At 38.9% G+C, this 27,252-nt stretch overlaps 1 protein-coding gene across 1 annotated transcript in view; it reads left to right on the top strand.

The window, feature by feature from the left end:
• Positions 1–1,585: 1,585 nt before the first annotated feature.
• The window catches only part of LOC122978924 (complement C3-like), a 41,109-nt gene continuing 15,442 nt past the window's right edge, over positions 1,586–27,252 (top strand). The window contains exons 1-35 of the mRNA XM_044346013.1: positions 1,586–2,027; positions 2,866–3,058; positions 3,259–3,421; positions 4,001–4,095; positions 4,467–4,555; positions 5,852–5,934; positions 6,029–6,125; positions 11,289–11,391; positions 11,702–11,822; positions 12,096–12,211; positions 12,613–12,777; positions 13,496–13,595; positions 13,718–13,812; positions 13,935–14,126; positions 14,283–14,438; positions 14,726–14,855; positions 15,621–15,689; positions 15,956–16,153; positions 16,280–16,397; positions 16,516–16,604; positions 16,768–16,907; positions 17,819–18,031; positions 18,346–18,397; positions 18,521–18,610; positions 18,786–18,992; positions 19,393–19,468; positions 19,617–19,776; positions 19,923–20,018; positions 23,082–23,232; positions 24,453–24,538; positions 24,952–25,029; positions 25,157–25,312; positions 25,431–25,493; positions 25,625–25,706; positions 25,843–25,891. Coding sequence (XP_044201948.1) covers positions 1,951–2,027; positions 2,866–3,058; positions 3,259–3,421; positions 4,001–4,095; positions 4,467–4,555; positions 5,852–5,934; positions 6,029–6,125; positions 11,289–11,391; positions 11,702–11,822; positions 12,096–12,211; positions 12,613–12,777; positions 13,496–13,595; positions 13,718–13,812; positions 13,935–14,126; positions 14,283–14,438; positions 14,726–14,855; positions 15,621–15,689; positions 15,956–16,153; positions 16,280–16,397; positions 16,516–16,604; positions 16,768–16,907; positions 17,819–18,031; positions 18,346–18,397; positions 18,521–18,610; positions 18,786–18,992; positions 19,393–19,468; positions 19,617–19,776; positions 19,923–20,018; positions 23,082–23,232; positions 24,453–24,538; positions 24,952–25,029; positions 25,157–25,312; positions 25,431–25,493; positions 25,625–25,706; positions 25,843–25,891 — 4,148 coding nt within the window. The 5' untranslated portion in view covers positions 1,586–1,950. The remainder of the gene's footprint in view (positions 2,028–2,865; positions 3,059–3,258; positions 3,422–4,000; positions 4,096–4,466; positions 4,556–5,851; positions 5,935–6,028; positions 6,126–11,288; positions 11,392–11,701; positions 11,823–12,095; positions 12,212–12,612; positions 12,778–13,495; positions 13,596–13,717; positions 13,813–13,934; positions 14,127–14,282; positions 14,439–14,725; positions 14,856–15,620; positions 15,690–15,955; positions 16,154–16,279; positions 16,398–16,515; positions 16,605–16,767; positions 16,908–17,818; positions 18,032–18,345; positions 18,398–18,520; positions 18,611–18,785; positions 18,993–19,392; positions 19,469–19,616; positions 19,777–19,922; positions 20,019–23,081; positions 23,233–24,452; positions 24,539–24,951; positions 25,030–25,156; positions 25,313–25,430; positions 25,494–25,624; positions 25,707–25,842; positions 25,892–27,252) is intronic.

The following is a 27,252-nucleotide window of genomic DNA, read 5'->3' as shown; positions in this document are numbered from 1 at the left end:
ATGTAATAGTTTAAAGCAAATGTGTAAGATATCAGAGATCGAATACAGTCCATTTAACTGGAAATCACCCCTTTAAAGTGCAAAACAAAATGCATAAGCCAGATGACCTGAACTTTGCCACTTTCATTTTCTTATGGATAGTCCACAAAATAGGCACTCTATATGATTTTTTGAGGAACAATGAACTGGAGTAAAAGTTAAATACTGAATTAAAAAACAATGACAAATGTATAGTAATGTTTACAACAATACTGTGAGCTCTTTCTTGTTGAGATTCAGATGAAAAGATCAATACCACTTCACTTAGCTTAACATAAAGACAGGAAATGGGAAAACAGCTGGTTCTGTCCAGAGGTAACCAGATCTGTCTATTAGAACCTCTGAAGCTCACTGATAAATGTTACATCTGGTTTGTTTGATCCCAACAAAAACCAAAATGCAAAAACCCCACATGGTTTTATGGGGGGTTGAATGTGTATATGTTTCTTGGCCATGCACAGTCGCTTCCTGGAGTCTTGACATCACTGTAATGTTGGCAGACAGAGCTAGGTTACCCAGTCTTTATGCTAAGCTAAGCTAACTGTCTTGTGGCTGCAATATTTAGGGTACAGGCATAACACTGTTATTGATCTTCTCATCTTACTCTCTGCAAGAAAGTGGAATCTCGTATTTCCCAAATATCAAACAAATCCTTTAAGATAAGCCATGTTAATGAAAATTCGATTTGAGTCTTCTGTACTCCAGCTTAAAATACTAACTACACTAATCAGACTGTCTGCTGGAGTTCCTGCAGAGGCGCTGTGGCAAGTCACCCTCACATTTTCTGGAACTGGTCACAACGTTCTGGAGGCAGTTTTTAAGATGAAAGTTAATTTTGATTTTAAAATAATGTATCATGGTGATCTAGAAGAGTTTTCCTGTGCAAAGTTAGATAAATACTTGTTGGGAGTGCTGTTAGTGGCATGCAAAAATGCTTTGACCAGAAAATGGCTTAAGGACATAAGATCCATAAATCCAAACCAGAATGAATGGATTACAATTTACATTATATACTGTGGAGAGAATTACATTTAAAGAATTAATATGGGTTAATATATATATAGTGGATGGAGGGGTCTAGTTGGCACTTTTTGCTCCTATGTACCACTTGTGTTCATGTGTGTTCTTCAAAAAAGACATGTTAATAAAAAAAATGTCTCAAGTCCAATTTTCTGACAAAATATGTTTTGTTGCAATCAGTAGAGATGAAAGAGTTGTAATATATGAAATTCATGGATAAAATACCTGAGAGATATGTCTGTTTTTGGCAAATCCAGCAAATTAAATACCTGACAAGTCAACATGAAAGAAAAACCCAGAATTTACATGAAGCAGTCCCGCTCATTGATTTACCACATTGCCCTCATTGACTTTATACAACCAACCAAATTAAAGGGGTAGATGCCTTTGTATAAACAGGCAAAATCTCTGATGGTTGACATATTTGTATATACAACATGCAAATCATTAAGTCCACTGAGTGATAGTATGATCTAAATTATTTAAAATATATTATCATATAATTCAAGAAAGAAATAAACATTAAAATGATTGATCATAATTTTTTGAATGAGATTGTCATTGGAGAAAATTCCTTGGTGCTGCAACTCAAAAAACCCTGCCAGATAGACTTTTACCTCAACAGTTGTCTGTGTGTTTGTGCATGTTCAATATGTTTATGTGGAAATATACTTATTCAGCAGGTTGAGAATAACCATAGGTGACTACATTTTACAAGCAAGAAAAAAACAAGGGAATCATATTAGAAAATGTACATCAGAAATGTGAAATTGCTGCTTTGAGAAGGGGACGGATGAGACAGTAGTGAAGACAGGAAGAGTTGTGGGGGGATAAAAGAAGAGTGCTGCAGCTAGAGTCTTCATTGACAGCAGATCAGGATCAGGTAGGAGGATGTGTAGAACTTCACTGTGGCTGCTGGCCTCTCTGGCCTTTGCCTCCCTGTCTTCTCTGGCTAATGGAGCTCCATCGTAAGTAGACCTAGCTTACCTTCATACACTATTCCTGAGATTTAATTAACACAGACAAAACAAAAGAATACAAAATATGCAGTTTGTTTACTCAGCTTCCTGATATTCAAATTGTTGTGGTGAAACTGTAAGGAGCACGACAACAAGGTCAGTGGTTCTCTACATTTATAATTTATTTAAAAAGTGTATGGATACGAAGGACGTATTGTGCATGTATTGGTTTAACACAGTTCTAATTTCACTTGTGTCTTACAAAATGGTGAGTGGACCAGTTTACAGTTTCATAAGTCAAGGTAATGTGGTCTTTCAAATGATGCCAGCAAGTTGGCCCACATTTGTTCTGAGTTTGCACAGTGATGCATTACACCAGACACAGCAAACAGTTCTATTGATCCAGTGCTGGATTTTAGTTAAGATAATAAATAGATTACTCATTGTGTGTGAAGTCCATGCTAGATCAGATGATCCTCAAGCTGCAAAGCAGTGGTTCCAAATTAAACCTGAGGGGTCATAAGACAATTAAAGAAATAAGAAAGGGAAAATATGTAAACAATGTGAAATTCTGGACATTTCTACCTCTTTAAGTCTGTAAAAGTCCTTTAAATGAAATAAATGTTGTAAGAAAATGTCCACACTAAGGCATTAATATGTGGCACAGGGTTACAGCAGTAAATCTTGTGTTTAAATAGTGACAAACCTCATTGTCATTAGCGTGTGTGGGAGTTATAGTGCCTTACAATTAAAAAGACCATGTTTATCAGTAAGTCAGTGCATCCTGAGCAGCAGTGTGATTCAGTGCAGTGATACTGTCTCTCTCTCTGTCCCCACTGCTCTGCAGACAAGTGATGGCTGCCCCCAACTTGTTGCGGGTAGGAACAGCAGAAAACATCTTTGTGGGGTGTCAAGATTGCACCGGAGGTGACATCAGGGTTGAAATCACAGTGATGACCTTTCCAACCAAAAGCGATCTGGCAACCACATCTGTGACCCTTAATGAAACAAACGGCTTCCAGAGATTCGGACAAATTACGGTAAAATAAATACTGAATGTACTGTATACTGTATGTTACTCTTACACAATATTTGACTTTTTGTATTTGGCCTGCATTCATCACCTAATTTGTAGAAATAATTTTCTCTATTAAGACCACAAACAATAGATTTAGCATTTATAAAAGCTCATGACATATCGATTCTGCTGCTCACATAATGTTTATGTCTCTGGTTTCAGATCCCTGTTGAGACCTTCAGTAAGGATCCTAACATGAAGCAGTATGTGTACCTGCAAGCTCAGTTTCCTGAAAATCTGCTGGAGAAAATCGTCTTAGTCTCCTTCCAGTCTGGCTACATCTTCATCCAGACCGACAAGACCCTCTACACCCCCGACAGCACAGGTGAGTTCGCATCACTGCTGAGAAATACGTCTACCCTTGTGAAAATATCTGTTGGTATGCTAAGGTATCTCCCTAGAAAATATATCACCCAATCTATGTCAGAAGGTAAAATGTATTAAGCTGCTGCAAAATTGAACAATAAGCATTATGAACTACTTCTTTAGTGTTCATAAAGGACATTTTGAAAGCATTTATTCTTTACTGGTGTTGATAATGTACAATATCGATATCAAAATTCAAGAATAGACTTCTAAAGATGAACTATCATTTTTAAGGAGGTCTTTAAAGCAAGAGATAAATACACATTAACAAACAATGAAAAAAGAAAAAAACACATGAAAAATATTTAATAAATAGAGAATACAAACACCTGCCAGAAAGCAAATACTCCCCCTCATACTCAATTCCTAAAAATCCTCATCATCTCTGAGAGCATCACAGTTTGACTAGCACATCTCTCATTTTTCAAGAGTGACTGCATGATAAACTACAATAAAATGAACTCTTCTTTTCACATAAGTGGAATAATAAAGTGAAAACTCAAAATAGATACACCATGACCTCTTCTCTGTCTCTCAGTTCATTACAGGATGTTTGCAGTGACACCCCATATGGAGCCAGTAGAGAGAGATGGCAAAAACCAATCTGCTCCCTCTATTGATATTGAGTTTGTGGTAATGTATTTTATCTTTGATTAGCACAGAATTCAATTAAATATTGTAATGAGCTGTCACTGTTCAACTGTAGGTGAGATCATTTTCATACTTTCCACTTTGTGTCTGCATGCTTCTTAAACACCTGAATGACCTTTGTATTCCTTTGTTTCATCTCTTCTGACACACGTCCCACCCATAAAAATAAATGTCTCCCTCTAGTGATTGTGTTGCAAGTAGACAAAAAAAAGAAATGTTTAAGACAGTGTCTAAGGACTGATCAGGCTTATGGACAGGAAACAAAGGACTTGTTGAAATATAGAATGATTTTAATAAATGTGTAAACTGACAAGGCTCATTTTTAATGATTGTTCAATTTTGCATATTTTTAGACCCCTGACGGCATCATTATGCCACTTGATTCATTCTCTCTGAAATCAGGCATCCACTCTGGACATTTCAAACTGGGTGAAATTGTCAGGTGTGTATTTTATTTTACTTTAATTGCATTACTGTACATTCTGTTGTGGTTGTTTGGTGTTAGTGGGGAATTTAACATTTTTAACATGTAATAATTCGGACTGGAAACAGGGTGAAACAGCTAACCTGGCTTGCGTTCAAGGCTGATTTATGGTAGGTTGCTCGACACTTTGGATAAGTGTCACTCAACAGAAATTAAATAGTCGCTATGAATTAAAACGCTGTGTGACGTTTTCAATTTATGCTTTGGCGAAAGGTTTCAGTTGTCTCCATGGTAACCAGACACTGTCCTCCAGCCAGCTTGGTATATCATCCCGACCAGAACTAATTAAACAAGGATGTTACAAGGTATCTTAAGTTACAAACCAAAATATCAATAATGAAGTTCAGTGAAAACTACAATCTCCATGGCGACGTTAGCACCACTACCCAATAACATTTTGCAACAAAATATGACCATGACATAACAAAATTTTCTAGGTGTATGACATGAAAGGAAAGCATTGAGCGACAAAATACATCATTTCTGTCAACCAACACTTATCAGAAGTGTTGAGCAACCTACCATAAATCAGCATTAAGTCTGTAAGTAACAAGTTATCAGTTGCCAGGCAACCAGCGCAGACTCCAGGAAGTTAGCAGGTGGAACCAAGAAATGCTCTGGCCCAATGGTCAACCCCCTGGCAAATCATTGTTTTTACACGTAGGTAATTGTACGAACTAGACACATGAGATATAATATGTTAATTAGTGAGCTAGTGAGCAGGTGAATTTTGTTACCTGCGGACTGAGCCAGGCTAGTTGTTTCCCCTTGTTTCCAGTCTTTTAAGCAAAGCTAACCAGCTGCTGGCTTTAACTTTATATTTAGTGTACAGATATGAGAGTGGTAAAGTATCAATCTTCTCATGTAACTCTCCATCAGAAGGCAATTATGTTTGTTTCCCAAAACTATTCCTTTTAATTGTATGGTAATTTATCATATCCAGCCAATTTCAATCTGAATATTAATTTTAAATGAATCATAGTACAGTTAATCATATTAGATAATCAGTCTAAACTGGGGTAAAATAAAGGTACCTTTCTAACTATTGTGTAGTTTGTCAGCCAACCTGAATGTAGGACACTAAAAGTGTGTTGCAGCAGCTCATTTGTCAATATCTCAACTTGTATAAGACATAAATAACTTGAGTCTGAAGTCTGGACTCTAATGTTATGAATATTTTACTCTTTTGCTTGATTATTGAAGTATTTGCCCTTGTGTCCTTGTGTGTGTGTGTGTGTGTGTGTGTGTGTGTAGTCCTGGACTGTGGAAAGTGGTTACCAGGTTCCACAGCAACACACAGCAGAGCTTCTCTACAGAGTTTGAAGTCAAAGAATACGGTGAGTCCTTCTTTACTTGGACTGTCATTTAAAAACCTATACAATTTACTCTTTACCCGATTACACATCCAATAAAATGTTTTCAATTTTTCAGTGCTGCCCAGTTTTGAGGTTAAACTGACGATTCCGGAATCCTTTGACCCCTTCTTCTATGTGGACAGCGAAGACTTCACTGTCGACATTAAAGCTACGTAGGTGCAAGTTTTTGTTTTGTGGATTTGTATTGTATTGTATTTATTTATCGGGACAGTGTACAGTTTTTAACATAAATGATGCACTGCACCAGAGTTAACTCAAAGCTAATTTACATCTGTAGTCCCCCACAATCAAAACATACAACAGCACAACAACAAACAGTACAAAGCAGAAAACACACAGAACACATTATACAAAATACAAAGCTATACACAATAGCACATCACATACACCCACAATATCAACCAGAAATCAATAATGCAAGCATGTCAAACCAAAAGCAAGATTATTTGAGAAGACCATGAGATCAAATCCAGACTCAGTGGCCACAGAGCTGAGCAGCCTTCAGCAGATTCTTCAACCTGGTTCTGAATGCACTGATTGAACTGCAGCTCACTAGATCGTCAGGTAGGGCATTCCACTGAGTTGTGGCTTTCACAGAGAAAGCTGACACTCCAAATGCAGTGTGACGAAATGGTTTGGTACAATCTTGTATAGAGGATATTCTAGAGGATCTCACAGAATTTACTGAGCAAGTGTACAGAAAGTCACATAGTGGAGGAGGGGCCAAACCATTTAAAATTTTGAATACTCGGCACAAATTTGAGAATAATCTAAAATTCTCAAAGCTCAGTAACCTACAGTGATGGAAATGCATTGGCTTTTTGTCCAGAGTTTTTAGAGTTTGTTTGTATAAGGACTCAAGAGGTTTTATGGTTGTTTCTCCAGCTTGCCCCCAACATGTGATGCAATAAGACATATGGGAAAGAATCATAGCATGCATAAATATCTTGGCTGCATCCAAAGAGAGACAGTTTCTAATATGTCTAAAATTTGCTAAGTTGTATTTTATGGTTTTAACTGTTTTTTTAACATGTTTCTTGAGGTTCAAATTTGGATCCAGTGTCACGCCAAGATATTTAAAATCAGTAACTATGTCAATCTTTTCACCTTTGATAAGAATATCAGCATTAGGAGGTTATACCATGGTTTTAGAGAAAAACATGCCTTTTGTCTTGTTTACATTTAGACTCATTTAGACTTTCCAATGCAAATGTTAGCTTAGCAGCAGCTAATGCAGCTGCTTTTGCATGTGTGTACACAATTGTGTCATCTGCACACATTTGTAGTTCTACATCATGACACTGTTGAGGGAGATCATTAATATATAGGCTAAATAATAAGGGACCTAACACGGACCTTTGTGGAACACCCATTGTGCACTTCATGTTACTGGACAGTGCGTTCCAAACTTTAACACATTGTATCGTATTAGATAAATATGAAGACATCCGTGTCGTGCTCTAGATGAGAAGTTAAATTTAGAGAGTTTTGATATTAAAACGTCATGATTGACTGTGTCAAATGCTTTACGCACCACCTACTCCTTCTATGTCTTGATTTAATTTGCCCAATTAAGTGCAAAGTTTGTGCAAAGTTTCAGTGGAATGATTTGCTCTAAAGCCAAATTGCATGCAATGTGGACCAAAATTGCTTGTATTAAGAAATGTTGTCAGTTGTTTAATGACAACTTTCTCAGCAACCTTTGAGAGTACTGGTAGTATACTTATTGGTCTATAGTTACTGGCTTCAAGGCAGTGTCAGAGATTTAAAAATAGGTGTGACACTGGCACATTTCCAGTCATCAGGAAAGAAGCTGTGTTTAAAAGACAAGTTAGTTAAATGAGCAATAGGGGGAATTAAAATATCTTTGTGTGATTTAACAAACATTGTGTCAAATTGGAAAGCATCTCTACTTTTGGAGCTTTTTAAGGAGCTGATGATTTTGTTAACTTGTAACTCATTAGACTCTACCAGCTCGAAAACCTGGCCTGTAGCATCTATAGGAGCAATATCCAGTTTCCTTTTCGTACATTTTTTTCCCTAACTCATATACAAATTCAAGAAAAGAGAGGACAGAAGCAACAACAAGATGGTCTTCAATTAACTTTTCCTGTACTTTGAGTTTAAAATCTAAAAATTTTGTGTCTCTCCTTGTGAGATTATCAATGTTTTTCCAGATCGATGTACTGTTGTCTTTTGCCTCATTCAAAATATTGAGATAAAAACGAGATTTAGCTTCTCTTAGCTCTTGGATAACTTTGTTCCTTAAACCTTTTTGGAAATGTGCTTGTTTAGCATGTGGCTAAAACACAACCAAAACTACATCAGTTCAAATATGCCTCAAGAAAGTGTTTTTGATCCTTGTCTATGATGAGTCACATTTGAATAACAATAAGTAGGACATGCTTTATGCCAGAACTATGTATATCTCCACATACCCTCTACATCTTGTCAAGCACACCTGTATAAAATTACAGACCTCTAGGCCTAACCTTATGGGAACTAGGGAGTTTTAAGTTTGTGGTGTCACTGGTGTCACCACAAACCTCTCCAAAATGTCTCCAAGTGGCCAAATTGTACCAATTGCTTTTACTCATAACTGTGTGATGCTAAGCCGTTTACACATAGTTTAAGTGGGTCGCTGTCGACCTGGAGGATGTTAGGAGGCTAATGGGTCCATAGTGACATCTGCATCTGGTATGTTTACCTGCTGTTTGATGTGCTGCAGCTGAGCAGCTAATCATAGCTGATTAGCCATCTAACTGCTAACTGCCATTGGTGGTGCACTTTTCCCCGATGAATGTTTAATGTTTGGTGGCTTGTTCAACAAGCTGAGCTGCAGGACAAGACGTGTGTTCATGTTTGTAAGTTATCATCAAGTTTTGATGAAATTTCATTCACTACCATGTTTAAAGGAGGAAGGTATCATGCCTCATATTGCAATTTAATTTAACAATTGGGCCTTGAATATTTTATATCTTTTAAGATTTTATTTAACGTTAAATGTTGGACATCCTGAATGTTGTGAAAAAAAGTTCCATGCTGTAAGTGCTTTACAGAATGAAAGCAAAGTTTTATTTGCCCCCCCTCAGACTCTCCCTTCCCCCCCCAAATGATCTGATCAGTGACTCAAATCTGTGATACGTTAGGTTATGATCTGATAAGCCATGATTAAATTATAACTTTTAGTTATTCTCTCTGGTTTGTTAGTAAATATCAGATCAATTTGTGTACTGGAGCATTTTGCAATCCTAGTTGGGCCTTTTACTAGTTGTTCTAGTTGGAATTTCTCATTTTTAGTTTTTTCCTCTTAGATTTATCCTCCCAGTTCACATTAAAATCACCCATAAGTAAAATTTCTTTGTTGAGATTGCACTGTTTCAAGACTTCTGTAAGTTGATCATATAAAGTGTCATCTGCAGATGGGGGCCTATAGACACCTATAATGTTAAAAGACATTTGTTGGGATAACATTATTTTTATCCCAACATATTCTAACATGTTACCCACATTGTAAACCACACATTCACATTTGATGTTGTCTCTCACATAAAAAGCACCCCTACTCCTCTTCCATCAGGTCTGTCTCTTTTGAAACGGTATCCAGGCACCGTGAACACACTCGCAGGAGTTCTTTGTTTCAACCACGTTTCAGTTAGACAGAGAAAGTCCAGATTTGAGTCCAACACAAGATGAGTTAGCTGATTGCTCTTTGCAGTAATGCTTCTGATGTTAAAATCTCCACCTAATAGCCCCCTCGGTTTCAGTTTCGGGTCCCATTAGACTTTTCCATGATTGACAGTGTAGAAGGTTTTGAATAACCTCTGCCTTCTCACTGCAGGGCTTCATCAGCAGCAGGTTTTGTGAGAGAGACACTGGACCTCTCCACAGCCCAGTAGTGAAAAGTTATTCATTGAGACATTATGCCTTGTGTTAACAAAGTTTAGTCTGTTAAGGGAGAAGAAGAAGAAAGTTGATGCTCACTCATCATCAGCACCAGAGGAGTCCCAGACACACTCAGGCACAAATCAGCATCAAAGTTCTGAAGCACTCCAGGTGTCACTTGTCCAGGATTTAGTAGAACATCTCCGGACAGCAGGAGCAGCATGAAGAGGAGACCTGCTATTCTCCAAAATGGGGTGGCAGATGACCGGTCCACTGGATCGGTGATTCGCTCTGGTACCTTGGCTCGTCCGTGCCGCAGGACAAAAGAATAGATTGTAAAATATCTCAGTACGTTATGATGAAAACTCACTGTAGGAGCATCAACTGGCCATGAGCCAGCATTTGTCCCAAGCTCAATCACTCGGTGTCCCAGCTGTTTTCCATCAGTGTTGATTGCTCTTGCCAGACAGACACGTACAGGCAATACAGCAATGAGTACCAACAGTAGTCCAAAAAGCACTCCATGAAACACAGCCCAGGTGTTTTTGCTGATGAAACACTGCTTTGAACTTGACGCAGTTTTTGACAGGCATGCTCTGTGGTACGATTAATGGCCTTGGGGAACAGTCCTATGTAGCAATCCCATCCAGGATCCCGGTGGCCAAGGGTAGAAGCTCCTCTTAAGCCCCTCAGTACCAGCCCGGTGCACCCGGAACCTCCTCTCGACTTCAGCGGGGAGAAAAGGCCGCCATCCGGGCGGTTAGGAACCCCAGAAGATCCATGTGGCCAGGGCTGTTTCCTTCGATGTTGAGATTGATGTACAAATGGTCTTCCTTGATGTTTAATCTGATGTTAACATTTGAAAACCTGGACTGGCCTGGTAGCAGAGTCAGCAGGGGGGCGAGTTGACCATCTATCCATCCTGAGTGACCCCCAGTCATATGTCATCACTTCTTGAGTCCAGGGTGCATAGAGAGGCTCCAGCATGCATGGATTACATTACCAGCAAGGATCCTTTGAGTTTTCTTCTTGTTTTCAAAAAATAACTCTTCTGTTAGCTTCTTTGGTGCTGTATCTCCTTTGGAATATTGGTAACAGCAGGTAGCAGATAGCAGTTGACAGCTAGATAGTTGTTTTGATTTGAAAAATATATCCAAAGATGATGTTGATGACGAGAGTCATTTCTGAAGATTATTTTGCAAAATGTTCCACTTTTTTGGGTTCAAGGATCAGGAGCTCACTCCCAGTGCAGCCACTCCTCCAGAATCCTCATACATCCTTCATTTGGAGATTGAGTTTGATTGGTAGATTGGATTGGAGGAGAAAGTAAAAGGTGTTTTGACTATTCTTTTTGTAATAGTTCCTATTCTACCTCTCTCCTGTTTTATTTGATTGTGGGCTTAAAATGTGTCCTTCTCTTGTGGTTTTAGGTATCTGTTTGGTGAAAAGGTGGATGGGACAGCCTACGTGGTGTTTGGGGTTGTGCAGGATGATCAAAAGAACAGCTTTCCCAGCTCTCTTCAGAGAGTGCCGGTGAGTGCATACTAACATTTTTGCCATATCTGTCTGTCAATTTCTTTGTGTCTAATTTCTCATATTCACAAGCATATAAACTCAAATCTGGCCTTTACCAGTGCTACAAAATCTGCAAGACTGCAGTACATGAAAAATGTCTGGGGTTTTACTGTTGTCCATATGTCAGTTATAATTGTTATATTCAGAGAGAGGTATTAATGTTCAGAATTAAGCCAGATTAACATAAGAATCTATGCACTAAACAAAATTCCTATCAACTGTCCACTGACTGTATTTCAAGATGCAGTTCTGTATTATGTCACATTAGGTCAAGGATGGTGTTGGAAAGGTCACATTGAAGAAAGAGCACATCACACAGACCTTCCCAAACATCAATGAGCTGGTGGGGGAGTCCATATATGTAGCTGTCAGCGTGCTGACAGAGAGCGGTAAGAAAGAGAGACTGTGTTTCTGCCTGTTCAGTATGTTTGATCATGTGGGAATCATATGATTTAGCAGCACAACAGGGTTCAAAGTAAAATTAACTAAAATTTCCAACACAAGAAAGAGAAAGAAAGAAAATAAAAATACCATATCAGGATAAGTATGTCAGAAATTGAATGGATTTACATTGTTTCTGTATCAATTACTCATGAATGAAGCAAAAATGTGTAAAAATACTTTTTGTGTGCATGTGTTTGTGTTTCTGCATCATCTCACAGGTAGTGAAATGGTAGAGGCAGAGTTGAGAGGCATCCAGATTGTCACATCACCTTACACCATCCACTTCAAGAAAACACCCAAATATTTCAAACCAGGAATGTCCTTTGATGTTATGGTAAATAATTCTACTTTAAATAAACCCTTTCCAGAAAACATTTCACTGCTGAAATACAGTCACAGTTTGAACCCTACTTTCATGCCATAGGTCATTTTTTCTTTCTTTTCTTTTTCACAAGCCGCATGCTGTTTAATGCTTCCTTAATATCCATACAACTGATTGGTGCAATACTCCAATCTGTAATGGATCATTATGATACAAAGCAGATCATTACACAGTAGAAATTCACACATAAACACACAGGGTCACTAGATATTAAGTCATAATACTTAGTGCCCAGCTTGTGCAGTTTGCAGCCAAAGTAATCTAATAGCATCAGGTTACCATTAATAATATATCTTTTAATAACATAGTTAGATCTTTTCTGATTGTTCAGCTGTTTGTGTCTTGGATGGCAGGTTGAAGTTCTGAATCCTGATGAGACTCCAGCACGAGGTGTTGCTGTGATGGTCGACCAAGGCCAGGTGCAAGGCGACACTGCATCCGAAGTCCTCACTGCACCCAATGGCATGGCTAAGCTTACTGTCAATACAGCGGTGGGGGTTGAGAATCTGATGATCACCGTAAGTCTCCAAAATGTTTTGAAAGTCTTTACCCTTTTGCATTACAGCCAGGTTTGGCAAATGGAAGCTTAAACCCACAACTTTTGAGCTAAAAGGAGAACAAATATTAGGTTCACATTTGTCAGGTGGCCAGAAACGTAACTCCAAATGAAGGCAAATGTGGTTCTGTTTCTGCTGGACATGAAAGTTGACCACTATTATCATCATTATCATCATTGTAAATTTATAAGCCAGTAATACAGCATGTGGAGGCTGTGTATGTTGATGTTTTTCTGCCCCTTGGTGGCAAAAGTCATTGGGGAGATGACTGACAAAAAGCCAGGCACAGGTTTGTGAAGTTAGTGGTGTTCTTAATACTAGTTGAGTTGTAGTTTCAGTTGATGCTGGATGTCAGTTTAAAGTGCCTTAACTCAAGTGAGAAAAAGGAACAGTTTTTATTTAACACAATTAAATGGCAAGATTTAAAACAGCCCTCAAATAGGACAAAGCCGTATCGTTTGCAAGCTCAAAAACTTTGAATTTGGATTTTCTGTTCTGTCAACTGATGTTTATCTAAGGGTACAAATCTTTTTGTTATTTCTTTAATTGATTTTACTTTTTCTAGGCTGAGGTACACTAGTCAAGGACAATATTGGATAGGATAGACCTGAGACTTTTCATGTGCATACATTTATTTAACTGTGCGTATATACTTACTTATGTCTGTGTTTGATTGCAGATAAAGACCAACGATCCTCGTATTTCACCTGGAAGGCAAGCATCAGCCACCATGGTAGCTCTCCCATATACTACCAAAAACAATAACTACATCCACATAGGTAAGAAACATCCTGAAACAACATGAGGTTTTAAAAGAAGATGCGGATGGCAGTGGCGGTGCTGCCTAAGTGCCAAGATTTCTTCCGTGTCTAGCAATAATCACAAAATGTAATTTTTGTAGGGGTGGATACAGCTGAGATGGAATTAGGGGAAAACTTGAAAATCAACCTCAACCTCAACAGGCAGCAAACTCAAGATAAAGACATCACATACCTGGTGAGAAATGTTTTATACCTGTGCATGTGTGTGTGTTTGTGCACATGCTTGAGTGTTTGTGTCTTGTGCCAATATGTACACACATGTTGGCTGAGTGCTGATGTTCAAATCTGTGCCCTCAGATCCTGAGCAGAGGTCAGCTGGTGAAACATGGCCGTCACAGGTCAAAAAGACAAACACTGATTTCCCTGTCATTTCACATCACCAAAGAGATGCTGCCATCATTCCGCATCATAGCCTTCTACCATACAGATGACAATGAAGTGGTATCAGACTCTGTTTGGGTGGATGTCAAGGACTCCTGCATGGGCTCGGTGAGGCACACAACACTGAAGTAGTTAAACTAATGAAGTGGACAAAAAAATCCACCCACAGTCAAGCTGATTTAAGTTCTAGGATATATTTTTATGTAACCGCTCTAACAAATACAAATCTGCATGTTTCCTTCATGTCTTTCTCTTCACATCTAGCTGAAGCTGGAATCATTGAGACCTGCTTCAGCCTATGAGCCTCGCAGGATGTTTGGTCTGAAGGTCACAGGAGACCCAGGGGCCATAGTGGGACTGGTGGCAGTTGACAAAGGCGTCTACGTCCTAAACAACAAGCACCGCCTCACCCAGAAAAAGGCAATTTCTTTATTCTATCTGTATTTTCCAACCTATTTGAAATGGGATTCATCGCAAAATCTAGGTTTAAGACATAAATAACTTGTACACATGTTCCCTTTTCAGTATTTCTTAAGTACAGATAAAAAATAGATACAAAGTGTACAAGTGTGTTAGTCTGTGCTTTCAAATAATATCCAATAGGATGACGTTGTCATGCAGCAGATTTTTGGCATGCACTTTGTCATGTGAGTTTACTGATATGTCCGTTTAATTTAACCCTTGTGTGTTTGTATTTTGCTGCTTAGGTGTGGGACCAAGTAGAGAAGTACGACACAGGCTGCACACCAGGTGGAGGGAAGGACAGCATGAGTGTGTTCTACGATGCTGGGCTGTTATTCGAGTCTAGCTCCGCTTCTGGGACCCCCTACAGAGAAGGTGATACTACTTAATATATAGTCTCATTGTTTACCCTCCTCCTTCTTATCTCATTCATCCATTCCCAACCAAACCCAGCTTGGATGTGGTCAGAAATGCGTACCTTTAGCCACACCCAACAGTGATGTCACTGGGTCATTGAGTATACCTGTGCATCACTGCAGCAAGAGAAGAAGTTAAATTTCCCTTTTGTGGTATGTGATTGATTTCACTTTATTGTTGAAATCAAGAAGTTAAACTACTGGAGGTCAGCCAAGATAGATGGTTTCAGGGACTCTGAAGTAAGTTTTTTTTTTTTTAATTGTCATTTTTTAATGCTCTCAGCACAACTAACAACGTTTGCAAAACAATAGGTAACAGATATCTTAAGCTCCAAAACTAGCTGCAAAATACCACTAGGGTAAGTGAGAAAATATGTTTTATGTAATTCTGGTGAACCACAGTTTTTGGGATATTTCCATGTTGACTTCAACAGTCAGCCACTGATCATGGTCCTCTGTTTTGTTAGGGGTGTCAAAAAAATTGCTTTACCAGTATTTGCTAATAAAGCATTTATATTATCTTTTATTATATAACAGTCCAACAAATGATATATGCAATTGTAGATTCATTGTTCTCACACCTACACCCTGTCCCTTTGTCCAAACAGCTAAATGACCTCACTCTGATTTTAATAGCATCACGTCACAGACACCATGCAGAACTCAAGTCTACATTTAACCTTGTTGGGTTCCTTTAAAGATTTAGTTTGTGTTGCATTTCCAGAATTGAAATGTCCAGCCCCCAGCAGGAGGAGACGAGCCACTGCTATAACGGATGTCACAACCAGCTTAGGTAAGAACCACAGCTGAAACTACCCAATAAACACATATCCAGTCCCCTGTGCCACACAGCTTGGACTCTCCAAAATGTTACAAAAAGTTACAAACAATATTTGTCTTTGCAATTCTGTCTATCAATAGAAAGATAGAAACACAATTCATATTTCTATTTTCCCTACTTTCAAATGTATTTAAATGTTAAATAACTGTCCAGTTGTACGTCACCCCTCTTCTTGCTCTCTATACCTTCTCACCTCTGCTTCTCCTGCTTCTTTACAGTGAAGCTATTTAACGAAGCCCTGCAACGTGACTGTTGTTTGGATGGCATGAGGGACACCCCCCTCTCATACACCTGTGAGGTGCGCAGCGAGTACATCACTGACGGTACAGCCTGTGTCGAGGCCTTCATACACTGCTGCAAGGAGCTGGAGAGACAGCAAGCTGAGATGAAGCATGACAGCCTCATATTGGCTCGCAGTAAGAGACAGGGACGAGGGATGGGAGAAAAGCCCTGGGTGGTTACTTTCCATGGTTATAGAGAAAGTTAGAAAACAATCAGTGTCTCCCAGTGGAAATAACAACCGTTTTAAATCTATTCATCAGGTGAGGAAGATGACAGTTACATGGACAGCAATGAGATTGTTACACGCACCAATTTCCCTGAAAGTTGGCTGTTTATAGAAATCAATCTGCCTGCTTGCCCTCCAAATAAACCTAATTGGTGAGTCAACTGACATCTATAAACACATACAAATATACTGATAACTAATTTCATGACACCACTTGAATTTAAAATGACCTTTTACCTGTCAACCTGATTACACTTTTCTATGTTTCAGCAACCCAACAGTCTATGAGAGAGATGTCCCTTTGAAAGACTCAATCACAACCTGGGAATTCACTGGCATTAGTCTGTCAAGAACTCACGGTGAGGATTCAGTCTCTAAAATCTGTCTTGTGCTTTAATTGTGCCTCTTTAACCTTAAAGCCAAAAGCCCACTATTGTACTGTCTCTCCATCCCTCACACTTATTTTCTTCTTCTCTCATCCCTTGTTTGGTTGTGTTTCTTTTAATCCCTCCCATCTTTAAGGAATCTGTGTTGGCGATCCGTTAGAGGTAATTGTCCGGAGGGATTTCTTCATTGATCTCAGGCTGCCTTACTCTGCTGTCCGTGGAGAGCAGATAGAAGTTAAGGCAATTCTCCACAACTACAGCCGAGACCGTCTCACAGTAAGTCTATGTTACTCTGCTCCGGTGTTTCAGGACATTCAGCAAGCCAATGAGACTATGATATTTTTCTGGAGAGTTTGCAAACAGAAGAGCAAAAACAGTAGTAAATATTGGACTGATATAAATTATGTGGCAAAAAGAGAAATAATAAATGAAAATAAAGCAAGAAGCAATCCTTTCTCCAGTCTTTGATAGTTGTGATGTCTCACTGCAATATTTACTGTGCGCCTTTCCATTCTTAAGATCAAATTGATCTTTTAGGAAACAGTTTAAAAAATGACATTTTCTTCAAATGGGGACGGAATCATTAACTGATTCCGTCCCCATAATACTCATTATTATTTTTAATATATGAGCATATCCCTATTTAAAGGTACAGTGTGTAGAATTTAGTGGCATCTAGCGGCATGAATTTGGCACAAACAGAATATAATATTCATAAGTATGTTTTAATCAGTGTATAATCACCTGAAAATAAGGATCGTTGTGTTTTTGTTACCTTAGAATGAGCCCTTTATAACTACATATGGAGTGGGTCTCCTTCCGCAGTAGCCCGGAACGGACAAACCAAACACTGGCTCTAGAGAGGGCCTTTTGCACAAATTTTGTGGCCACCATAAGTTCTCCTACATGCTTGGAGGGGGGATTCAGTTAGTTGCAATCTGCAACCTCACCACTAGATGACTAAATCCTACACACTGGTCCTTTAAAACTGAAATAATGTTGTTGTTATTCTATAGATAATGACACTCAGTGGCTGAAATTGTCAAAAGTGACAAAATTATGTGTAGATGCTCAGAAGAATCAACATACAGTATTTCATCAGAATCTGCTACTCAGGGAGGGGATCTTCATCTTAAATCAACTGCACATACCTCAGTTTCTTTCTCCATCTTTGTCTTGTTTTCAAGGTGCGTGTGGATCTGATTGAAGCAGACCATGTGTGCAGTTCAGCCTCTAAGCGTGGAAAGTATCATCAGGAGGTTGAAGTTTGGCCCAAAACAACACGGTCTGTACCCTTTATCATTATTCCCATGAAGGCAGGAGAATACCCAATTGAAGTCAAAGCAGCTGTTAAATACTCACATCTCAGTGATGGAATCAAGAAGATGCTGCGGGTGGTGGTAAGAGGCTTTCAACCAGTTACAATCAGTTTGTTCAGTTGCCCTATTTAGCCACTTGATTGAGATCAAAGTTATGTTACTTATTGTCATTAAAGGGAAACACTCATCTTTTGGGGCTTAACTTTGATGCATGTTTAGAAGACTCTTGTTTTCTGTATATCAGTCTTTTTAAATGCAATTGAAAATAAGAAAAACAGACTAAGAAAGATAGAACAATATTTGAACAAGGAAGCCAGATTCTATTTTCCTATACACCAGCCTATAAAGTTTACTCAAAAATATTTTCTCTGATGTTTGTCCTGTTGTTTCTCCAGCCTGAAGGCGAATTGGTTAAATCTACAGAAAGTATAACTCTGGACCCTAAAGGTTTGTGTGATTAGTTTACCCATTAAATGGCTGCAGTATAGGAGCAACAAAGTAATTTAGTAATATCATGTTTTCTTCACTTGGTAATTAATCCTCCAACTTGACCATGGTGCGTCCCTTTAGGTGGTGAACAAAAAGAAACTATCAAGAGCTATATACCTCAGAAGGATATGGTTCCAGACACACCTGCTAGCACACAGATCTCTGTGACAGGTGAGATATAATGTTGTATGGGCAAACAAAAAACTGCACTGGTGTAAACTGTTACTGTTGTTGCTTCTCATTGGCAATGACTTCACTGGTTGTGCGGGACCTTTACATGTTTGTTTGGTTGTTTCTTCCAGTTGATCTATAATGTTATGGTTTCTGTGTGTGTGTGTGCATGCAGGGAGAGAGCAAGTAAGTGAACTGGTGAAGAATGCCATTAGTGGGACGTCAATGGGTAGTCTGATCTACCAGCCCGCAGGCTGTGGAGAGCAGAACATGATCCACATGACCCTGCCTGTCATTGCAACCACATATTTGGACAAAACCAACCAGTGGGAAACCATTGGCCTTCAGAAACATGGCGAAGCTCTGCAACACATCAAAACCGGTAGGCACACATAGATACAACAATTAGCACAAAAACCCCTATGTGTCAGATTTTTAAATTTCTGACTTTGGCAGAAGTGATATCAAAAAAGACAGTGGTAGACAGCAATGCATGCTGCTCCTGCCCCACAGATCCTGGCCAGGAACATTCAGAATATGGGTTGAATGAATGCAACACATAGACTACAGCAGTTTTCACTAGGGGGATTGTCTTACTTTTTTACAAAAACAACAATGCCATCAACATTATTTGAAAGATGTTATAAATTGAAGAAAAAAAATGACCGTATACACTCTAAACAGGGATCACACTTTAACAAGACTTCTCAAATTGTCATACATTGGATAAGATTAATTGAATGGAAGTCAGTGAAAAGGTTGTGGGTTTTGTTTGTGTCCAGGCTACCAGAAGCAGCTGAATTACCGTAAGAAGGATGGTTCTTTTGCTATTTGGGCCAATTACCCAAGTAGCACGTGGTGAGGCATCAAAACATTCATAATCACATATGTAAATGTTTGCTCATCCTCCTTAACTGAGATTCCAACTTTGTGAGGATGGGTGTATCTCATGTGAAAATAAATTTAACTAAACTTTTACACTCTCTCCCCTCCTCTCCTCTCTAAGGCTGACAGCATATGTTGCCAAGGTTTTTGCCATGGCCAGCAGTCTGGTGGTAGTGAAAAGAAATGATGTCTGTGACGCTGTCAAGTTTCTAATTCTCAAAGCACAACAACCTGATGGCCTGTTTAGAGAAGTTGGAAAAGTATACAATGCAAAGATGACTGTGCGTGCAATGATTTAAGTTACATCAGTCTTCAATTGATGCTATAAAATAGCTACACAATCACATCACTATGATCTTACAGTATATGAACAAAGAGATGTTTATGTTGTTGATATTGATGATGGTTCTGACAACTGTGTGTGTAGGGTGATGTGAGTGGCACAGATTCAGATGCCTCCATGACGGCCTTCTGCCTCATTGCTATGCAGGAGTCACGCACACTATGTGCTTCCACAGTGAATGTGAGTACCTCACCTGCAAACATCTTTTTCCCTCACCAGTTTTATTTTTTCATTCACTGACTCCAAATTAATGATAAGCAAAAGCAAGCTTTCTGCAGTCACTGAATGTCGCGGTTCGCTTTCAATGATGGCTCAGACGACGAGAAACTTCAGCGTGGTGATTTTTTATTCACACCAAGTTCCCAAACAAGAGTGGCAAAAATATTTACAGTGCAGAAGTGGAAAAAACCCAATAACAAAAAAAAGTATTTATAAGACAGGTTTCACACTGGCAGCTGGTCACCCACATTGTTACTTGGCCAAGACCAAAAACCCAACAACCCTAAATGAGCAGAGCTCCCCTTATATATTCTTAGCCCCTCCCCCGGGCAAACCAATTAACAAATTATAGCGTCCTACAGTCAAATTTGACAACACAACAAACATAAATTCAAAAATCAATGATATGCTTCGCATAAAGGACAAATGGCACTAATCGCCCTCCATACAGCTATGGCCAAATACCCCCAAACCAGAATAAATCATAAAATATCAGTCCATTCAATGTTGATGGTATGGTCCACGGTCACATCACCCTCTTAAGCGCGCCACCAAGCGCTATTTATGGTGTGTCCAGGGAGTGCCTCAGTTTGGCTCATGCCCGGAGGCAAACAAGGGGCAGCAGCAGCAGGTAAGTGTGTATGTGTGTATGTGTGTGTGTCGCGTCAACGCCGAGTGTGCACCCTCGAACGCCTAGCGTGAAGAAAAGAGTTCGGACAATGGGGGAAAAGTTTGTGGAAGTGCAAGACCGCGGGACACAAGTGCGGGCCTGCAAGGAACAGTTTTAACCGGAGCATGGCTCCGCAGGAACAGTGGGAGCGCTGTGCGCTCCCGGCACCGGCGCTCTCTCTTACGGCCAAGAGAGAGAGAAACGCACGCCGGTTAGGGCATGACGGAGCGTTCACGGGCGCCCCGTCACACTGAACCACCATTAAGCAATTGACCGCTAGCTAATCCCTGCTCCCCTAGTTACTGTTGCTAAGCCTGTCAAACTTTCCATTCTTGCATGGCACATATGTGGTTTACAATACTCAGTGTAGCACAAATTTTAATCATGTTTCCAGAAAATTGGCTAAAGAAGATGAGAATGCATGCCTTAATGCATGTTTTCATCAACTACTGTTGCCTTCAAATGTTAGGAATCGGGCACATCAAGATACAAAGTTACTGGTGCTAATTCTCCAGTTTGGTGCTATGACACCATTGCAGAAGATGACGGTGCAACAAGCTGACGTAACTGAAAGAACGCTAGTCAAACCTCAAACAATGGAAAACCATGTGGAAATGTGATGGACATATTACATTTATATTTGTCTCATGTATTAATCTGGGGAACGGTATAGTCTCCTCATCTGTCTACATGGTATTTGTAGTTTCTTCAATGAAGCAGAAGCTTAAATGACATTTAAGTCACATGCTTCAGGTTTCTATTGTACTTTGTTGCATTTTGATTTTATCAATATATCATCTTTTCCACCTCAGCCAAATGTAAAAACTCTTTTTCAAAATTTCAGGGTTTTTTATGCACAAATTGAAAATGCACAACAGGTGGATAATGCACTTAATGGTAACAGTGACAGATTGAACATTTGCAGAAAGTTTTAAATATGAGACAGAAGTAGATAAAAGCAGGCAAAAGCATTTCTAGCCAGTGACCATCAGTTTTGCAAGCTAGCAAATTTATCAGCTGAGGCAAAGTAGATAATTAATCTAACGTTTGCTGTAGACCTAGTTAGTCCTAGTTTCATAAAGTTGCTTTCAAACGAACAACATTGATATTCTGTGTTTTGAATCGGCAGGGCAGAATGCAGCCACAATGGCTCCCAGCTGCCTCCGATCCTTCCAACCTGTAGGCTACACCACAGGCTACTAATATCAACCAAGTGTATAGGTGTACCATTCAGGAAACTCTGATGCCAGTAAAATCAACTCCTGTATTGTTTCCCGATGCTCTTCCCTAACTGTGGTTTCTGTGGTTGCTATGGTCACATGGCAAGCCATGGCAGCAAGTTGGAAAAGCTGAACCATAATGAACTCTAACTCTGTAGAAGAATAGGTACTCTAATAGAATAGGTACCCAGCAGTTAAAAAGTAACTACAGTTTAAGTTCTTTATAAGTACCTAAGTTGTTGCCCCCTTATTCCATAGCGTCACATCTTGTTCCCCTGTACCTACGTATATGTATTGGTATGCACTGTACTGGTACACCATTAGTAAAAAAGATTACACTGTAACTACGGAGTAATTAAGCTGTACGTTGTGGGCTGTAATCTAAAGCGTCACCAAAGTTACCAAAGATCTGTGCACATTCAAAAGAGCGGCAGCTGCCCTTCCTCTCCTTGTCGCTCCAGCCTTGGCGGCACAGCAGCCATCACTTTTACACTGAAATCAAAGGAGGCGGCAGCAACAACTACTTGCTGTCTGAAGGCACCTTTAAAAAAAACAGTAAAATCAGACTTATTTTGTTGCAACATAACTGTGCAACAGTGTTTCCCTTTTACCAGGACTAGAGAAATTCCTTTGTGGATTCGGAATAACTTTTGTTTGTTGTGTAAAATATTCTGGGGTTGCTGGAATGTGACTAGCGTTAGCCTAACATCATGTTTCCAGGTTTGAATTAGTTAATTATGTGCTCTTTAGCCTTACAAGTAAGTATCTGTTGCCACTGTAGATAGTACTGTAGACAGACATGCAAACAATTGCAACTTACAATAGAGCAGATAAACACACACTCCTCATTCTTTTTCTCTTGTGTTTATGCATAACATCATTACCCCACACCCCAACAGTAACCAACTCAGTAACTAGGCTCAGTATGGCTCATAAGGCAAAGAAGATGGTAAGAGAGGGAACAATCCAGACTTGTCTCAGGTTCAAATACTGCTCTAACATACAGAGTGGATATTGAAAATGAATGAGTTGCTGTCTTCTCCCCCATTTTAAAGCCTTTTGTGTTCATTTTTACTGTCTGCATGTTCTCCCATTCTCTTCTTCCTCCTTCCTTCATCTTCTCCTACTGTCCAGAGTCTGCCAGGCAGTAAAGACAGAGCTGTTGCCTACCTGGAAAAGCGTCTGCCTAGCCTCACCAACCCATATGCTGTTGCCATGACATCATATGCCCTGGCCAATGAAGGCAAACTGAACCGGCAGATCCTCTACTCCTTTGTTTCTCCAGGTGTCGTCACACAATAATATTGTTAATCATATTCAGAAACAGCATCTATAGATGGACATTGACATGGCCAAAATAATCTGATGATTTTACTTTATCACAGACACAGGAATATCAGTATCAGTGAATACATTAGACAATAAAAACTGCAGTAGAGAAATACCAACAATATATCTGAGCTAATTAAGAAACAGTATCTCATTTACATGGATTGTCCACCAGAACAAATGTTATTTTTCAACATTGTTCAAGACATTCAAAAGCAGTGGTGGAAGAAGTATTCAGATCCTAGAAATACTGTTGTCTAAAAATACTCCATTACATGTAATAGTCCTGAGTTAAAATGTTATTTAAGTAAAAGTACAGAAGTATTATCAGCTAAATACACTCCAACTATCAAAAGTAAAAGTATCCATAATGCAGACTGGCTTCTTTTAGAGTGTTATATTTTATTGGTAGCCTATATTATACTGTTTGTTTTTATCACTAACAAATACATGTAAGAACATTTTAATGTTGTAGTTTATCTCATCATAGATTAATAGTCATAGTACTGTATCATATTACATAAGTGTCATCATAAAATCATATGTTTCTTTATGATAATAATAATAGTAATAAACTTTATTTCATAGCACCTTTCACACAAAGTGCATACCAAATTTTAAACAGAAAAGAGCAGACAACTGAAACAACAGTTAGAATATCAAAATATAATATTTTATGTGAAATCTTAATCTAAAAGCAGCCAGTAACTATTAGAGGCAAATAATTGTAGTGAAGTAAAAATAATAATAATAATTCAATAATAAAAACAACAACATTAAGTAGAAATACAAAGTAGCATAAAATGGAAATATTCAAGTAAAGTACAAGTACCTCAAATGTGTATTTATAGACAGTACTTGAGTAAATGTACTTAGTTACAATCCGCCACTGTTCAAAAGTGTGCTGCTAGGTATGAATACAAGAATTTTGAAATTTTAATCAATCTTTATCAGAAATGTTTGGTTATGTTAGGTGTTAATGTTAAAAGACGAATATCTGATATTTTAACTTTCAAATATCAATGTCAGTATCAGCCTCATCAGTCAGATTTTTTATTTAATTTTTCACAGATTAGGTTAGACATTTTAAGATTAGGGATTGGGAATTTAATAGTCGATTAAGCTTTTCACAGGTACAGCATAACAATAAAAAATATTTGTCTGTGTCTCCTTCAGATTCATCCCACTGGCCTGTTCCCAAGGGACGTGTGTACACCCTAGAAGCCACAGCTTATGCCCTTCTGGCTTTGGTCAAGGCCGAGGTGAGTAAGTCCCAGTTATGTGTGTTTCACCAGCACGTCATGTTACAGAAAACATACAAGAGTCATTCTTATTAGCTCACTTAAAGGGCAGATGGTTGGTGAAGAGAGGCATTTCCTTGACTGGAAACCAAAGTCAGTGAAATATGTCTCTCAGTAATGTCAAATGTAAAAATGAAGCAGATATTATGTTTTATTGTGATTGATTGATTCTATCAGACAAGTTTCGAGTCTCAGCAAGATGACTGTCATAATAATAGGAAAAATTGATTTGGTAATCTAACAATCTATGGTAGGCTTTAGAAACTGACAGGAAATAATTTAAAGTATAACCATAACAGAATTAAGATTTAAAAAATCAAATACACAGCCAATCAAACAGATTTCAACCCTTTTCTTGCCTTCTGTTAATAAAGGCCTTTGAGGATGCCAGACCTGTTGTGAGATGGTTCAACAAACAGCAGAGAGTGGGTGGAGGCTATGGATCAACTCAGGTAACACAGACATCTCTGTCAATCTTGATACTGTACATTCATATACCACTATTTGTGCATCAACTGCATTTTTGTTAAGTTCTTTTGCCCCCACCCCCACCCACCCACCCACTCTTTTTCCCTCCAGGCTACCATAATAGTGTATCAGGCCATAACTGAGTACTGGGCAAATGCACAAGAACCAGAGTATAATCTGAATGTCGACATCCTAGTGCCAGGCAAGCCAAAGCCTGACCAGTTTAACTTCAACAAGGAGAACCACTATGCCACCAGAACATCTAAAGTGAGACACACACTCATCTTGCACAAACACACATATCATACCATCATACATTCTGCTCTCTGCGTGTTTCCCCCGCTGACCCGTGCGTGTGTTTGTGTCTTTATTTAAATCACAACAGTTCAATGGTATAAACCAAAATGTGAAAGTGACTGCTGTGGGCACTGGAGAAGCAACGCTGACAGTAAGTAAAAAACAATATTTTTGTTCGGATCATCTGTTGTGTATTAATGTGTCCCTTTGGAATTCCAGATTATTTAATTTCATTTATCACAATGAATGCAATATTTAAATGCACTTTTGTCTATGTGACAGATGGTGTCACTGTATTACGCTCTGCCTAAAGAAAAGGAGAGTGACTGTCAACAGTTTAACCTGTCTGTGCAGCTCCTCCCAGGTAATTCTGTCTCTTCCACTTTATATATTAGTCTTTATTTGTTGCTTTTTGTGTTCCTTAAGTTTTTTTCTTTAATGAGAAAAACTATATAAAATACTAATAAACTAAATACTACATCTACTGTTTGCTCCTCCAGAGAAAATGGAAGATGATGAGAAGATATACAAGCTGAAAATAGAAGTTTTGTGAGTACAATCAAGACGTAACACTGACTTGTGTTTCAGCAACATGGCTTTATACAGAACATTTTCTAACAAGCTATGGTCCTTCATTATTTCACTTCTTCCCTGCTCTTTCTGTTGCTCTCCTTTGTCACTCACCCGCCAGAAGCTGTGTCAGAAATTGCCTTTTTATCTAGTTTTGAACCAGTTTTATGCCATATATATTTTAATATACTTTTAGTTATTGTAGAATATCTACCCCATTAAGACAGAACTTTGAAAAAAGGATCAGCTGGTTGACAGCTTTATCTCAATCATCACCGCCCAGGCAAAGCATATCTCCCATATGCAGTCCTCCAGCCTTATCGCCCAGGCGGCTCGATCGCTCTCCTCACTGATGTCACAACTGATCTCGGCCTCTACTACCACCCTTCCTTAGCTGCCTTAAATGCACACTGGCACCGCCCACCCAGAGAGTCCTGCAGCCGAAGCGGGTGGCCATTCCTCCGAACGAGAGCTGGTTCCAGGGGCACATATCTGGTTGAGGAGGAGCCTTGGCTGTTTATGCTGCTCTGTGGACATAGGCGAGTTCAACGCTTTTGAGGCGTACATGACTAATCCTTTTTACTTTGTGTTCATTTACCGCCCACCTGGCCCAATTAATGGCTTCCTAATTGAATTTGCTAAGTTGTTATCTTCTGTGGTTGTTAGACTTGCCAAAGTTCTCATAGTCAGTGATTTCAATTTTCATGTTGATGATGCATCAGATAAATTTGCCGCTGAATTCTTAAGCACAATGCAGTTTTTAAAATTAATGCAACATGTATCAGGGCCAACCCACAATCATGGTCACACTCTTGATTTGGTTTTTATCTTGGGTCTGAATCTTAATAGCATATGCATTGATGACTTTTTTGTGTCCGACCACAAATGTATTATTTTTGATATTGTTTTCAATGCTGACACCCAATCCATCAAATGCACAACCCATTCTCACACTCTCAACAGCCATTCTGCAGACAAATTTGCCTCTGTCTTTGCAGATCTCAGTAAGGATATGGTTTTGCCTGCTCAGACCAACGATTTAGTCTGCTCCTTTAATAACCTGTTTGTCAACCCTAGATGTTGTTGCTCCACTTAAAAACAAAACAATTACATATACAGCTAACTCATCCCCTTGGATGAATGACAACATACGCTGTCTTAAAACAGAGTGCAGAAAGGTTGAGTGGAGGTGGAAAAACACCATACTTGACGTTCATTTTTATTCACATGACAGAACTACTTTCATCTTTTAATAAGAAGGTGAAAGAGGCAAGTACTGCTTATTTTTCTTATCTAATTGATTGCAACAAAAATAATCCCAGAGCTTTATTTAACGCTAT

Source organism: Thunnus albacares, chromosome 3 (genome assembly GCF_914725855.1).
Source record: "Thunnus albacares chromosome 3, fThuAlb1.1, whole genome shotgun sequence".
Classification (NCBI taxonomy): Eukaryota; Metazoa; Chordata; class Actinopteri; order Scombriformes; family Scombridae; genus Thunnus; species Thunnus albacares.
Note: the sequence above shows the minus strand (reverse complement) of the source record. Positions and strands in the feature narration are given on the sequence as shown.